Source organism: Culex quinquefasciatus, chromosome 1, assembly GCF_015732765.1.
Source record: "Culex quinquefasciatus strain JHB chromosome 1, VPISU_Cqui_1.0_pri_paternal, whole genome shotgun sequence".
NCBI lineage: Eukaryota > Metazoa > Arthropoda > Insecta > Diptera > Culicidae > Culex > Culex quinquefasciatus.
The window spans coordinates 120773556-120789487 of NC_051861.1; the positions used below are offsets into that span (position 1 = coordinate 120773556).

The 15932-nt window shown below is 37.5% G+C and overlaps 2 protein-coding genes across 2 annotated transcripts; one reads left to right on the forward strand and one right to left on the reverse strand.

The window, feature by feature from the left end:
- Positions 1-1822: 1822 nt before the first annotated feature.
- LOC6052314 (chromosome-associated kinesin KIF4) lies at positions 1823-10345 on the reverse strand. Its single transcript, XM_001868573.2, has 3 exons — positions 7202-10345; positions 2088-2503; positions 1823-2011 (listed from the first exon to the last, which is right to left on the reverse strand). The coding sequence occupies exons 1-3, from the start codon at positions 10250-10252 to the stop codon at positions 1942-1944; spliced, it is 3537 nt and encodes a 1178-aa protein (XP_001868608.2). The 5' UTR covers positions 10253-10345; the 3' UTR covers positions 1823-1941.
- Positions 10346-14181: 3836 nt separating this feature from the next.
- LOC6052315 lies at positions 14182-15294 on the forward strand. Its single transcript, XM_001868574.2, has 2 exons — positions 14182-14598; positions 14695-15294. Exons 1-2 carry the CDS (start codon positions 14425-14427, stop codon positions 15115-15117), a joined length of 597 nt encoding a protein of 198 aa, XP_001868609.2. The 5' UTR covers positions 14182-14424; the 3' UTR covers positions 15118-15294.
- Positions 15295-15932: the final 638 nt, after the last annotated feature.

Here is a 15932-nt window from a genome sequence, read left to right on the forward strand (position 1 = left end):
CTGTAAAATTCAAGAAATATAAAAATGTAAGGAATACAAATAAAAAATCAATAATTTAACCAAATTTAATTCTGATCTAAAATTCTAAAATTTTAAACTCAAAAATTTCAAATTTCTAAAAAATTTAAAATTTAAACATTTTTTCAAACATAAATTTTTCTAAACACGAAACTTACAAAATGCTATAATTCCGAAATTTGTATACTTTAAGATTAAAAAAAAAAAATACGTAAAAATGCCATCATCCAAAAAATAATTAAAATTCAAGAATTCGGATTATTTCTTTAATTGTAGATTTTTAAAATTCTAGTTCCATTTTTTTTAATTCCAGAATTCTGAATTTAAAAAAAAAAAAGATTTTAATTTTCCAAAATGTTATAATTAAAAAAAATCAAGGCATTTTTAAAATTTAACATTTTCCAATTCAGTTCAATAAGTTTTTATTACAGTCCAGATGCCATTTTTCAACAAACAAACCATTTTTCTCGTATTTTTTTACCTTTAACATCAAATTCGAATTCTGCGACGCAATTATAATCAAACTGCCTTACCCAAAGCGTTATCAGTCTCAGATGGTAGTCTTTAAGTCCCCTACAAGCTCCAAGTCGAATCGAGTTGATATCTGGATGGAACAGTTTTTTATTTGAGTTTGAAAATTGTGCTATTTTTGTTTTTCACTAAAGTGCTAATAAAACACCAGATTTAAGGATTTTTTTAAGCCCTTTCAGATGCATTTTGAATTTTGAAATTTAATTGAGGTTTGCCCAAGCTACAGCCTTTTTAAGATTTGCGGCGTTTTTGGTACCTGCAATCTTTGTGTCCCGATTTGCCCCACTTGCCGTTGACCCAGAGTGCTCATATTTTGGTCAGATGCTAGCTTTATATGTACAAACAATCCCTGAAAATTTCAGGCAGATTGGTGAGGTCGATGCGAGATGTCCAGGTTTTTCCAGGTTTTTAAGCGAAAATGGCGTTCGAATGGTGAACGCCCGAAATGTCAAAATCACGCAGTGGTACCAACATTACGAAAAAAGTGTGCCATGCCATGACAGCCACATTTTGTTTTCTAATGTTGGTGCTACTGCGCGATTTTGACATTTCGGACGTTCACCATTTGAACGCCATCTTCGCTTAAAAATCTGGATATTTTCATCTCCGCCATTTTGGCCGCCATCTTGGATTTGAACATTCTAAATTATTTTAACAGTAGTTTATGGTTTATGATTCGATTATCTAAAGTGAAAATTTTCCGAGGCCTTCGGATAGTCGAGTCTGAACTGTAGTAAATAATTAATTCACAATTTCTTATTTTTCTTATAACCTAAAAGAACTTTGGTATTCCTTTCAGCTATGATTTGTACTATAGTTCATAAATGTAAATAGAAAAGCTTTAAACTAGAGCACAGTATCGGAAAACTTCGCTGCACAAGACAGCTTAACCGTTGTAGATGTACTTCATCGTCAGCTTACTCAGAGCTTGGAATTGTTCTGTCCTGTTTCGGCAGGTACGAAAGCGCGCCGGCATCTCTCCGGCATGAGCGAACAACCGCGGGAAGCGTGAAGAGATCATCTCCGGTAACGTCTGTTTGTCTTGGTAGAGTACGGCTGTTGTAGCGGTCGAGCTCGTTTTCTTCTTCTTGCCCTGCTCCTCGAGGTACTTTTTTTTTCGCGGAAATTCGCCGTGTGGTTTCCACCACAGTTCGCGCACATGACGCGCGCTTTGTGCTGCTGGGCATTTTTCCTCCAGCTCAAGAATTTCAAGGATTTGAATGATCTCTCAGGGAATTTCGATTTAGTAAAAAAAAGAAAAGACGTTGGGAGGTTTGTTCATGATCAGGCTTTTGTGAATTTATAAATATCATCGATTTAAGTGAGAAACTAAAAAATTGTGTCAAATGTAAAATTAATATCTTGTCAATTCCGGCTCGACCGTCCTCCACCTCACATGTCGTCCAGCAGGGGCTTGCGCTTCTTGACCGAGTACACGTACGTCGGCGTCAGCAGGTCAATTCTGAAACGAGGAAACAACGAAAGAGACACCGTTGGACAAACGCTTCAGCAGCGGAGAATTGCTCAAGGTCACCCACTTGGCCCGCTTCGGCGACTGGTCCAGGGCCTCGGCCGCGTCGCCGTCTTCGCCATCGTCCTGCGATTTGCGCTTCTCCGACGGCGTCGGCGGTGTTCCGTTCTGGACCTCGTTCTCCTTGTTCATCTCCACGTCTTCACCCTCACGGTCATCGTCTTCGTCATCCAGCAGGACGTCCAGCCGGCGGTTGCGGCACGTGTCCGAGCAGCGGCAACTTTCGCCGCAGAACTCGCCGAGCTTTTTGCAGCCGCACCGCTTTGTCGAGCAGCCGGTCGTGCAGGTGCAGTGCGGGGCGCTGCCGGAACGGTCCGCGGCGTCGCTGCTGCTGCTTCCAGTTGTCGTCGTCGCCGGGTCGTCCGTTGTTCCGGTGCTCTTCTTTTTCTTGGCGGCGAGCATCGATTCGCGCACGCTGGTCGACTGTGGAAGAGAGGGAGAGAGGGAAACGAAGGATTAATATTTATTATGTGGGTCAGAATTTTGAAGACATGGTGGCGACTCAAATGATCAAAAATTAAGTTTCATAAACCAAGATTTTTTCATTATTCAAAAAACAACAGAATTTTTTTTTGATTTTTTATACATAAAATGTCCATGTTCAAAAATTCTACAATCTGGAATTTCTAAACTTTAAACATTCTAATTTTCAAGATTAAAAATAAAAACTAAAAATCAAAAATTCTAGAAATCCTCAATTCAAAAACTCTAAAGCTCCAAAATGAATAAAAAGTCACTGAAATTCATAATATCTGATAATAATAATAGAAATTATTTGATATAGATTTTAGAATTTTAGAGTTTCAAATCCTGGAATTTCAAAATCAAAGAATCTGGAATTTCCGAAAAAAGCAAATGCAATCAATTTAAAAACACAAAAAATACAATTTAAATGAATGAAAATAAAAAAACAGCTTTATCATTCCAAGATTTTAAAATTCAAGATTCCAAAATTCTAGAATTCTTAAACTCAAAATTCTAAAACTAAAAATATCTAATTTTATTTTTAGATATTGGAATTTTTTAAAATGTTGAACTTTTTTTAAATAGTTTCAGAATCTTAGAAGTTTAGAATTCCTCAATTTTAGAATTTCTTAACTTGAACTTTTGATTTTTAGTGTTAAAAATCTGGAATTCTAGATTTAATAAATTTGGAATTTCCGAAAAAAGAATAAAAATTAAATACTAAAATTATAAAAATACAAAATATTTAAATATTGACTATTTGAAACTAAAAAATTTTGCTCAATGATTTTTTTTAAATTCAAAACGTTTGTAATGTCCAAGAACCCAAAATTCTTCTCAAAAATTCTAAAACTCCTGAGCTTCCAAGTGAGCTTCCAAACTTCCGGAATTCCAAAGTTAGGAAATTTCAAAATTTTCAAATTCCAAATTTCAATATACTGAAATTGAAAAATTGTTAAACTACAAAACCAAAAAAATATTTTTTTGAATTTTTACACTTTTGAATTTAGAAATTTCAGAGTTTACAAAAACTAAACTTCAAAAAAAAATATATTTACAAATTTAAAATTCTATAAAATTTTCAAATTCTTAATTTCTACAATAAAACTTCAAAATTATATGACCAGAAAACAAAAAAAAAAAACATGTTTTTAATATTTTGATTCCAGAAGTTTAGAATTTATGAATTTTAGAGTGTCAGGATCTAAAATTTCATAATTTTACAATTATATGGTCTAAAATTTTAACAACTCATCAATTTTGAACTTCTGTTTTATTTATTTCTTTGTAATTGTAATTGATTGTTTATTTGTGACGAGAGCCTTTTAGTTAACAACTTTTTATCAGGTTAAGGAGGTAAATTACTGACTTTTAAAAACTGGATGTTATGAATTATCAAATCTCAAATTTCTTAAAAATATGAAAAAATCTATACAGTCCAGACTCGATTATCCGAAGCCTCGATTATCCGAAGTTTCGATTATCCGAAGTTCGATTATCCGAAGGTTCAGATAATCGAATTACGCACAAAAATTTTTTTTTCGTTTTTTTCTTTTTCTTGTTTTAAACATCAAATTCGAGTTCTGCAACCCCATTTTAGTCAAATTTGAATTTTTGATTGCCTATTAAATTATAAAATGCATTTTTTCAATATTTCGTCACCGCCATATTGGTCGCCATCTTGGATATAAAAAATTCTAATCAAATTAGACAGCCAAACAATTTTTTTCGTGATTCGATTATCCGAAGTGAAGTTTTCCTGAGGCCTTCGGATAATCGAGTCTGGACTGTATTTAGAAAATACAAAAAAATAAAAACTCAAAAAATGATTAAACCTGCAAACGGAAAAAATCAAATTCCAAGCTTTTTATTTCGGAGATTCCAATCTTCTTAAATACCAAAATTTAAAATTTCCAAATTTTAAAATTTCTTTATTGTTGTATTTTTTTTTTTTGTATCCAATTTTCGATTTTTTTAATCTTGCATTTCAAAGTGTTTGAAAAAACTGAAATTAAAAAAAATCAAAATTCAAAAATACAAATTTTAGAAATTCAATGATCGCTAAGACTTCTGAACTCCTAAATTCCACAAATAGAAAATTTAAAATTTACCTGTTTTTTGTATTTTTGAATTTCTGAATTTTTGTACTCTTGAATTTTTAAAGTTTCAGAATCCAGAATTTCAGGATTTTATAAATTTAGAATCTAAGAATTTAAAAATTCCACAATTTTAGAAATTTGAAAATGAGCATGAGCATGAGCATGAGAGATCACCCATGGTTGCCCCTCCGTTGCTGAACAGAACCGTAATATCCTTTCAGCACTACTGATTATAGGCTTCGACGATCTAGTGGTGTTTCCCTTATCAACAGCATGTATGAATATCCACAATTTTAGAAATTTGAAAATGAACTTTAAATGTTTTAAAATAAATAGTTTTTAAATCTGAAACTAAAAAAAGCCAAAAGTTCTAAAACAACAAAACTAATGATTTCATACATTGGAAAATACTTTATCTGCATTATATGATATAATTTTTATCAGTTTTCAATTCTGAGCTTCTAAATTTTAAAATTGTAGAACTCACATTATAAATTTCCAAAAAACTAAAATTTGATTTTTGTTTAATTTCAAAAAATTGAACGCTTGAATTTCAGAGTTTAAAAATAACAAAATTCAAAGCATAGCATAGTATAGCAATCTGAACTTCTTATTTTTCAAGATTCTTAAATTCTAAAACTTTAAAACTCCCAAACCTGAAAATTCTAATTTTTTATGCCGGGATTTTTGAACTCAAAAATTTCAAAGTTTACTGAAGTTGAAAAATCTAGAATTTAAATTTTTACAATTGTACAATCTTAAAATTCCTCAATTTTATATTTTCTGGTTTTAAACTTAGATTTTTTTATATTAATGTGGAATTGCAGAATTTCAAAAACTAAATTTAAGAAAATAATAAAAAAGTTTTAGAATTCAAAATTAAATGAAAAAAAAAGTCATCAAATCTCCATAACGAATCTTTCAAATGCTAAACATTTTAAGATTCCAAAACTCTCAAAATCTAAATTTTTAATTTCCATTGTTTTTTTAATTTTGAATTTCAGAGTTTTGCAATCTCGTAATTTTGAGATTTTGAATTTCTGAAAATTGTACATTCAATTGTAAAGTTTTTTTTTCCAGTTTTGTAGAATTTCCGAGTTTTTAATATGGAACTTTTCGAAAATGTGGTTTAACCAAATTTTTATATCCAAGCTCAATTTTAAAAATTTTAAAGCAAAAATTATCATAGATTACAAATGTTACGCTAGTCATAAGGCTACCAACTGTACGGAATTTTTCCTTACCATACGGATTTTCGAACCTCTTCGCGGATTTTTAACAGGCCGGAATTTTTGTAGGGAATTTTACGCATAATACGGATTTGTACAGAATTTTAACAACTATTTAATCATTGAATTGCTTTTTGATTTGGTTGAAGCTTTTGTTAACTAGAATTTTTTATTTTTCTGTGAGTTTGATTTAAAAAGGGAGAGTTTTCCGGGGTTTCCTCAATTCAAACTTGATTATCAATAATTCTAGAGTTTTTAAACTATTGTCTTTCATATGTTGATAGGACCTTTTTAAAAAACTCTAGAATTGTTCTTTTCGAAATTCCTTATTTATCCATTTCTAAAGGCTTTCTAAAACTTGTGAAAACATTCGAACATTTGAATTAACAAATCTAGAGTTTTTTAAAGGTTCTATAAACTGTTGTGTTTCACATGTTATAGGACCTCTTCAATACAAAAAAAAAAACTCTGCAAAAGTGTTCGTGAAAAAACTAAGCAGGATATTATTCGTAAAAGCAAACTTGACATTTCGTAAACTATTAAACGTTTAACAAAAAAATTGAAGAACATAATGATTTGATTCAAATCACGGTTTATTTTATGAATACTTTTAAACGAGCTTATGCTTATGACTTATAAGCACTCTGATAGCATTTTGTGAAATTTGTTAGCTGTAAAAACGACACAGTTTTTTATTTTTTATTCTCATGTTTTTTTATTTTAATTTATATTAATATTTCATTGACAGTTTTTGTTACACCATGGTGACATATCGACAAAGTGTACGGATTTTTGCTCAGCAAGAGTTGGTAGCCTTACGCTAGTCTAATGTCCTTTTCCGATATGTTGTCCAAAAATTCAAAATTTCCACATATTTAGGCCGTTGCAAATATTTTTCAAAGTTTATGTCTTCCCTGAATTTAAAACACTCTTGTTAAATAAAAATACTACTTCTTTGACTTGGTATTCAATTTTGTTTTTTTTTCATTACTCTTTTGTTTGGAATTTGGATAAATGGGACAAATCTGGAGTTTGTTTTTCTTTTTGAAAAGGTCGAATAAACCAAATTTCCAGTTTTTGCTTTTTGGGTGTTTTTGAAACCGCCTAGAGTCACGGGTCAGAGTTTTTTTTACTTCGGAAAATTTTTAAAAGTCGTGAAACATTTTTCACGATTGAAACAAATATTTCCAAAATAGTTTTTTAGCTGAAATTAAACCATTGGCATTTTTTAAAGGTATGCTTAAAATTTGGAGTTTTTTTCTTAAACTTTTTAAATTTAGTAATTTTCCAACCCGAGTGGCCACCCTGTCACCACTCCCAACACTCACCTTCTTCCGCTTGCTCAGCGGCGTCCCGCGGAAGTCCGGATCGCGCTCCAAATCCGAATCGTCATCCACACTCTCGCGCTCATCCTCCGCCTCGTCCTCCTCGTCATCCTCCTCGTACTCCACCTGCTGAACCTGCTTGCTGCTGTTCCGCGTGCGCCTCCTTCCAAACGCGTTGGCCTGCGCCTCCGCCAGCTGCTTCGTCAGCAGCCGGTTCGCCTCCTTCATCGAGTCGAGCTCCTCGCGCAGCTTCTCCATCCGGTCGGAGGCTTCCTGGAGCACGGTGTCGCAGGTCGTGGCCGATTCCTTCGATTGGCGGGCGTACTTTTGCTTGGAGCGCAGGAGAAGGGACAGTTTTTCCTCGTACATTTTGGCGAGGTCGTTGGTTTCGTCGGTGAAGCGTTGGCGGGTGTCGGCGAGGTCGGACTGGAGCGTGCGGACGGATTCTTCGAGGCACTCGACGGAGAGGCGGGTGTCGACGAGCTGGTGGCGGATTTTTGCGGTTTCTTCCTGGCCGTCGGAGAATACTTGGAGGATTTTTTTGATGGCTTGTTTGGCCTCGGAGAGGGTGGGGATGCCTTCGAGGATGGCTTTCTGCTTGGAGTCGACGTCGGTGGAGAGGATTTTTTGCTGGAGGTCGGCGATTTGGGCGTTGCGGAGTTCGAGGTCGTGCTCCTGCTGTTTGATGGTGTCTTCGTCGTGTTCGTCGGGGTGTTTCTTCATGTCGAGGAGTTTGGAGTTGAGGAGGGCGCGGTCGTCCATGAGGAGTTTGAGCGTGACGGAGGCTTCCTTGACGGAGCGGATGAGTTCGAGCTCGTGGTCGACCCAGGAGGTGACGTCGGCGCCGCGGACGAGCTTGCCGGTGGCCTTGGCGGCGCGTTGCGCTTGGACGCTCTTTTGGCGCTCGAGGGCTTCCTTGAGGCGACGGTTGACGGCCACGGCTTCGTCCACCTTGCGTTTGAGGACGTTCTGCTGCTTGTCGTGGGTGGACTTCATGCGGACCATTTCGTTTTTGAGCTTGCGGTCCTTCTCGCGCAGCTGGCAGATCTCCTTCTCGCGGTTGATCTTCCACTGGCGGAAGTTTTCGCTTTCGGTGCGCATGTTCTTGACCAGTTTGACGCGCATCGCCTTCATTGCTTGGATTTCCCTCGACAGGTTGTCGATCCGTTGGGTGTCCTTTTCCTTGAGCTGAAGCATCTTGGCCTGTTGGACGCTCTTTTTGCGCACTTCGGCGAGTTCCTGCTCCAGGTGTTGAACCTTTTTGCGCCGATCTTCGGCGAGTTTGCTCTTCTTGTCCAGGATCTTCGAGTTGAGCTGTCCGTTGAGCTCTTGCAGTTGCTTCTCCAGCTCGGCGATCTTGTTCTGGTACTCGACGAGCTTTTCGTTGCCTCCGGCGCCGGCGCCACTCCCGTCGCTCGTGTCCTCCACCGTAAACGTCATGTTGCTCATGTTGCCCATGCAGCGACGGTGCAGTTCCTCCTTGATCTCCAACTCCTTCGTCAGCTTGCGCAACTCCTCCCGGATGTCCATCTGCTTCTTGGTGTGCAAATCCGACCGATCCTGGAAGTCATCCGACTTGAGCAGGTTGTCCGAGATGGCCGACTCGCTCCGAATCGAAGCCGTTTCCGCCTTGTACCCGTCCAAAATAGCCCGCACGCCCTGCTTCAGCTCAGACTCCGGGCTCTCCGTGAGCAACGCTTCAATCTCCTCGACAATCTTCTCCGCCGTCAGCGTCTGCAGCTGGTCCGTGGCCATGTCCTGCAGGGCCGACTGCAGCTGCTGCTGAAGCGTGCGAATTTTGTCCTGCAACTCGCGCTCGCGCCTTGCCGAATCCACCGAGATGTGACTCTCCGTGCTGGACCGGATGATTCCGGGCTTGCCCGGCACGCTCGAAGGACGATTCGCGGAATCCCCAACATTCTCCTTCCCCGCGGTCGCCGTCAACAGCTCCAGCCGCAGCTCCTGAATGATCGCGTTCAACCGACGAATCTCGGCCTGGTTCGGGTCCTGATTGACGACGGCCTTGTTCCGGATGTTCTTGGCGCGGTTCGCGTACCGCAGCGTATTAATCGTCTCCTCGCAGTTGTAATCCGCCGGCGAAACGCAAGCCACCATCAACGTGAGCGAGTTCCCACCCAGCGAATCCTGCAGCAGCCGGGTCAACTTGGACTCCCGATAGGGCACGTGTCCCTGCGGCCCCCCAACCGACCCCAGCGCCGAAATCACATTCCCCAGCACCAGCAGTCCCTGGTTGATCTTCACCCCTTCCTTGAACCGCTCCCCGGTGGCCTGTGTCTTCTTCGGTCGCTCCGACCCGGCCAAATCCACCAAATGGAACTTGCTCGTCGTCACCGTCGGCTTGTCCCCGCCCAGCGTCCGGTTCGTCATACTCAACGTGAATATCGCGTGACTCCTGCTCGACACCGCGTTCATCGCCGTCGACGCCACGGCCCGTTCCTGCGAGCCCCGCATCAACACCCCAAACGTCTCCTCCGCCGACCGCATCGGAATCTCCGTCAACCCCGGAATCACAATCTGATTGTTCGCCTCCCTAATGTCCACCACCCGATCCTCCCTGCCACTTCCCTTCTCCGACAGCAAATCGTACAGATTCTCCTGGTACAGCTCCATAAACGAACAGGCCACCTTCGTCTCCGACTCCCCCCGCGTCTCCTCAATCCGTTCAAAGATATCAATTATCGCCCGCGGAATCACCCCCATCCCCCCCAAATCCTCACTCCCGTCATAATTCGTCCCCATCGTAAACGTCTTCCCCGACCCGGTCTGCCCGTACGCCAAGATCGTCACATTGTACCCCGCGTACAGCTTCCCCAACAGTGGCCGCACCGCGCTCTCGTACAGCAGCTCCTGCCCGTCCGACGCCCCGAACACATAGTTAAACGTAAACGCCTCCGGCTTTCCGCTGATCCCGTTCCCGATCACAATCTGCGGCTCCGTCAAACTGGGCTGGTCCACCACCATCCGGCAGCCCCGCTCCCGCTCCCTCCCATTCAGCGGACGAATCCGGACCGCAACCTTGACCGAATCCGCCATAACGCAACGTGTTAAAACACTCCCGTAACAACAATTTTAACCATTTAACAGAAACGAAAAAAACGAAAATTTAATCCGCGCGCGAAGCCGCCAAGTCAAACGAATTTTTCCTGCTCTCGTTTTTAAAAATGGCAGTTTGCCTGCTGCGAGCGAGCGTTGAGCGAAGTGGCGTTACCAGGCGTTATGTTTTGGTTTGAATTTGGAGATCGCGCTGTCAAATTGGGTGATGCAGGGGTGGATTTAGGAGTCAAGTCAGGAAATCGATTGCAGCTTCGCGATAAAGAAAAAGAGTAGAAATTATTCATTCTTTAGTGCAGTGTTGAAAATCCGACGACTATGATTAAATTTTTTCTACCTTGCTTTAGTGATTTTTTTTTAACATTTTGAGAATTTCAAAATTTAGGACTAATTGCTACATAATGAATTTTTCAATTCACGAATTTCAGAATTTTGGAATTTTAAGTTTAGAAATTTATGAATTGTAGAATTTCAGAGTGTTAGGTTCTGAGATTTTTTAAAATTATTTTGGTATTTCATGAATAAGGCTTTCTAGCCCCAGTGAAAAAAATATAGTTTAACCCAAAAATGATGAACCCCTCGTCACAGTGTCCTGATGCAAACAATGATTGAGCTGGAGCTGTCACAGCCCTGCGAAATATGTTTGCTGACATATCGGGCGGTGAGTCAAAAAAAAACCAGCTAGAAGTCGCCTGACAAAAAACTTTTGCTAGAAAGAGATACGAAATCTGATGCAAACAAACGTCCAGCTGTAATGTAAACATACTTTGAATGTGTTGGTAAATTTCTGACTAGAAAGCCTTATTTGGAATATTTGAATTTAGGAATATTAAAATTCCAGAATTTTTTTTTATTTTTATGTGTCTTTTGAAAATATTTTACAACTTCAAAATTTAAGAATATTTAAATTTAAAAGTCTTATAAGAAGAGTCTATAGAATTTCTCAATTATTATCCGCACAGCACCAAACCGAAGTGAGCATTCACTTCTGTCGGGCGGAAAAATCTGTTGCGCCGAACAAAAATGTAATCGTTTGTCGTTAGCGTGTACATCAGCCTGGGGCGCAACAACAGGACAGGTTGGGTTCATATTTTGATTTTTGTCTACTGTCTATTTTTACAATATAGAACATTGGATTAAAAAAGTTAAATGCTTTAAAATTTTTAAATCGCATAATTTTTGAGCATTTGAATCTCAGATTTCTTTTATTTTAAATTTCATATAGGGGAAATAAACCCATTTTAATCACCCTAAGCCGTTTGACCAATTCTCATCACTTTTGCCGTTTTCCGCTATTGAATCAACATTTTCAGATGTATCAACAATGGAAAGTTGCTTGCTCACTTTAATTTGAGCTATTTATTACTTTGGAACATTCAAAAACACTTTATGAAAGCTGTAATTCACGATCAAAGTGCTGATAGGCCGATAATAGAAATAGGCTGAAAAAGGGTATAGTTCCCCTATATTTGAAATACTAAATTTTAAAATTGACAATTGAAGAATATAGTTTTTTGTGTCTTTGAAATTGGTTTATTCTTTCATGAAATTTCGAGTATCCTAATTAAAGTTTTAGAACTTTTGAATTTCAGAATTTTCGAATTTTCGATGGAACATTAGACTTTCAGATTTGGATAATTTTAAATGTTATGATTTTTGAAATGCAAAATTTAAGAATATTTGAAAAATTAATTTTTTTTTTCAAATTACGAATTTAGAAAATTAAATATTTTTGCATTCTGGAATTTTGGAATTTTTGAATTCTTGAAATCCTCGTTTAAATCTCTGAAGAATCTCAGACGATAAGAATTTTGGAATTTCTGAATTTCTTCTAGAAATGAATGAATTTCAAAATTTTAGAAGAGTTCAGAAATTTTGAATTTTTGAACTATATTTTTTTTATGTGGCTTTCAGCTTATTTTTTTATTTTAAAATTGGAGAATTCTTTAGATTTTTGATTTTCTGAAAAAAAAAGATTTAGATTTTCTGATTTATTTAAGTAAATTATTTTTAATTCCCCTTTATGAAATTTTCTGACTTTTAAAATTTCTTAATCTAAGAATTTTCGGAGATTTTAAATTTGACTTGATTCTGATTTTGATTTAAGTATTTTGTACGTCTTTGAATTTTAAATCTTTAATTTAATTTCAGAATTTTATAGAATACGAATTTTATAGTTTTATGCTCGGTTTTATGGTATTAAAATTGTAGAATTATTACAGAATTCAAAACATATTATACAGTCCAGACCTAGGTCCAGACTCGATTATCCGAAGCCTCCATTCCATAGTCAGAAATTTACCAAATTTGAATAAGTATGTTTACAAAGCGGCTGCGGGTTAGTTTGCATATTTTAGTCTAGAAAATTTAAAATTTTAAAATTTCAGAATTTTAAGATTTCAGATGAACTTCCAAATTTCTGTATTTTAACATCAAAAACTTTAGAATTTCAGAATTTGAAAATTCCGCGTTATTGTCTGCGCTCACGACAGTGTAGAATTTTAATGTTATTGAATTTTTGAACTAGCTATTCTTTTTTAAATTTTGGAATTGAAAAATTAAAGAGTTTTGGGTTTTACAATTTTAAAGTTTTAGATGTTCAGAATTTTATAATTTTAAAATCTCAGATTTTTTTTTGAATCTTGGAATTTTTCAAATTTAATATTTTTTATCTGCAAAATTTAACGTTTTGAATTCTAAATTTTTTGGATCCTTTAATTTTTTTTTTCAATTCTTGAAATTGTTTTTTTTTAGATTCTTTATTATATTTTTCGTGTTAACCCTCAGTTAATTTTTAAACTTTAGAATTGAAAATTTTAGAAATCTGGAATATTAAAGTTAAAAAATCGTTTTTTAATTATTAATTTTCTGAATGTTTGAAAATTTTCGTCAATGATTTATTTTTTTTATTTCTTCGCTTTGAATTTTAGAATAAATTTTGGAATATGAAAAAATCATTCAATAAATTTTTAAAATATTTGCATACCTTTGATTTTTTGATTAGGAATTACAAATTTAAAAGATGTCAGAATTCTAATCAAATTTAGGAGTTCCGAATATAAGATATCTTGGCTTTTTTAAATTTCTAATTTTCAAAATTTTGAATTTTAGAATTACTTAAATTTTATTATAATGTTTCATAAAAAATAATATTGATATCATAAGCTATTTTTTGAACACACATGAAAAAATAAGCATATTTGAATCAACTAAACAAATCAATATTTTTGTTGAATCAACGCTAAACGCCAAAGCAGCTTTTTCAAAACAACAAATGAATTTTGTAGAACTGAGAATACATATCAAGGATTGTTTCAACGCAAAATTTTGTTGAACCAATCCTCATACCTCGCAGAAAATATTTTTCTCCGTGTACGTATTCATGAGTTTTCGGAAAACCCCTTCTGATGTTTTGGTCAAAATTTAAATTTTGACGTAAACTTAGAACAAATCCAGAGTTTTTTTTGAAAAGGACCTAAAAGCTATTGTCTTTCATATGTTTATCCAGCTTTTTAAGCGAAAATGGCGTTCGAATGGTGAACGCCCGAAATGTCAAAATCACGCAGTGGTACCAACATTACGAAAAAAGTGTGCCATGGCATGACAGCCGCATTTTTTTCTGATGTTGGTGCTCTTGCGCGATTTTGACATTTCGGACGTTCAACATTCGAACGCCATCTTCGCATAAAAACCTGGATAGGACCTAATCAAAAAAAACTCTGGAAATTGAAAAAAAACTTGATTAAAGAAATTAATAAAAAAATAGTTTTTTTTTTGCAAATTTTGCAATCTTGGATGAGCGTGTAATAATGTCGAGGTGTTACGAAAAATCATAACGCGTGTAACCCCTTTGAAGGGGTCATTCAAAATCAATGCAATTTTAAGTTTGTAACAAACGTCAGCGCGAAAAAAAAAACAGTAAACACAGCGAAAAAATCCTGCTGGTTGTCAACGTAAACACAGCTACCTGTCAAACGGAGTGCAAAATCAGAAAGAAGGAAAAAAATACTCCCGACTCCGATTGATAAGAGATTGTGAACCAAAGAGGTACGGTACCGGAACCCAGCAGCAGCAGCAGCACCCCCTCCGATGGCCATTCTCCTGCCTTGACGACCCACTAGCCAACAAGCAAAAACCAAATCCAGCAAAAAAGGATGCTCAGCCAGCTCGTCATGACCCGAGTCCGCCACCTGCTGCTGACCATCGTCGCCCTGTTCAAAAAGTTGCTGTGCTGCTTCTCCCGGCGGCGTCGACCCTCATCCGCCGGAACTGGTCCCGGAGACGCCCTCAGCTCGGTCAACGTGGTCCGGGATTCCGCCCGGTACAAGGTGGGTTTGATGTTGCACGCTTCGATAAGTTTAGACGGTTTTTGAGTTTAAGCTACTTTTGCTGCATGGGTTAAAGCATTTCTTTTCTCTTCGTAGAACGTCGTGGAAAAGGACTGGAACTCGTGGGACGACACGCCGGCCACCGTGGAGGAGCACATCGAGCGCTACCGAGAGAAGCTGGTGGCGCCGGTGTCCCCGCCGGAACCGCCCCCGGAGGAGCAGATTGACTTTTTCCAGGACATGGCGCCGAAGATTGTTACGCAGACGAAGATTTGCATTGCCAGCGAGGGCGGCGGCGGCCAGAGTCAGTTTGCGCGGCTGACGGCCAGCAACGTGGACATTCCGATCGGGGACGGGTTGGACGACTGGGAGGATGAGGAGGGAGGAGGTGGGCGGGGTGCCGGATGGGACGATGCCGACGAGAATACCACCAAACAGTTGATCAGGGAGACGCGCAAGGAGTTGCGCCACCAGCGGCAGCAGCAGGCCCGCGGGCATCATCAGCACTACCAGAAGTGAGGAGCTCTAAGATTAAAAACAAATTTTCATCGTTTTTAGTTTCTATTGTTTTGGTATGTTAAGTATTAAGCGCGCGATTCATCAGTTGGAGAGCGAATAGTTTTGCTAATTATTAATATTATATTTTATGTGATTTTTTTTTAAAGTAATTTTGAGCATAATAAAACAAATGCAAAATATTGCATGATTTAAATAAAACATTCAAAGGGTTTGTTATTTTATTTCCAAACAAGAAACCGTTTTTAAATAACTCAAAATTAAATAAACAAACAAATGCTTTGAAACCACCTAAATCTACCTACATGCAGAAAAATAAGGCATATTTGAATCAACAAAACGTTTTGTTGATTTGAAAATCAAGATTTTTGTTGAATCAACGCTAAACGTCAAAGCAACTTTTTCAAAACAACAAAATATATTTGTGGAATTGGGAAAATCAAGGTTTGTTTGAACGCAAAATCGGCGTTGATTATATTCAACAAAATTTTTGTTGAATCAAACCTTGTACAGGCTGATTCTACAAAATATTTTTCTGCGTGTAGAAACCCGATGAAAAGAAAATGTTCGATTGTTCGATGTTCTTTTAACTCAGATTAAAGTTATTTCCATTAGAGTGTATAAGCCTTTCTTGTCAGAAATTTACCAAAACATTCAAAGTATGTTTTCATGCCAGCTGCGGGTTTGTTTGCATCAGATCTGCTATCTCTTTCTACCATAAGTTTTTTTTGTCATGCGACTTCTAGCGACCGCCCGATATTCAGCCAACATATTTCGCTGGGACTGTGACCAGGTCGAGCTTGATCTTTGTTTACATC

Bases quoted from the DNA above. Each gene is read 5' to 3' on its own strand.
- LOC6052314 (XM_001868573.2), bottom strand. From the start codon at position 10,252: ATGGCGGATTCGGTCAAGGTTGCGGTCCGGATTCGTCCGCTGAATGGG. The intron at 2,504-7,201 runs GTGAGTGTTGGG...TCTCTTCCACAG, and splicing joins CGCTGAGCAAGCGGAAGAAG to TCGACCAGCGTGCGCGAATC. The intron at 2,012-2,087 runs GTGGGTGACCTT...TCCTCGTTTCAG, and splicing joins CAGTCGCCGAAGCGGGCCAA to AATTGACCTGCTGACGCCGA.
- LOC6052315 (XM_001868574.2), top strand. From the start codon at position 14,425: ATGCTCAGCCAGCTCGTCATGACCCGAGTCCGCCACCTGCTGCTGACC. The intron at 14,599-14,694 runs GTGGGTTTGATG...TTCTCTTCGTAG, and splicing joins GGGATTCCGCCCGGTACAAG to AACGTCGTGGAAAAGGACTG.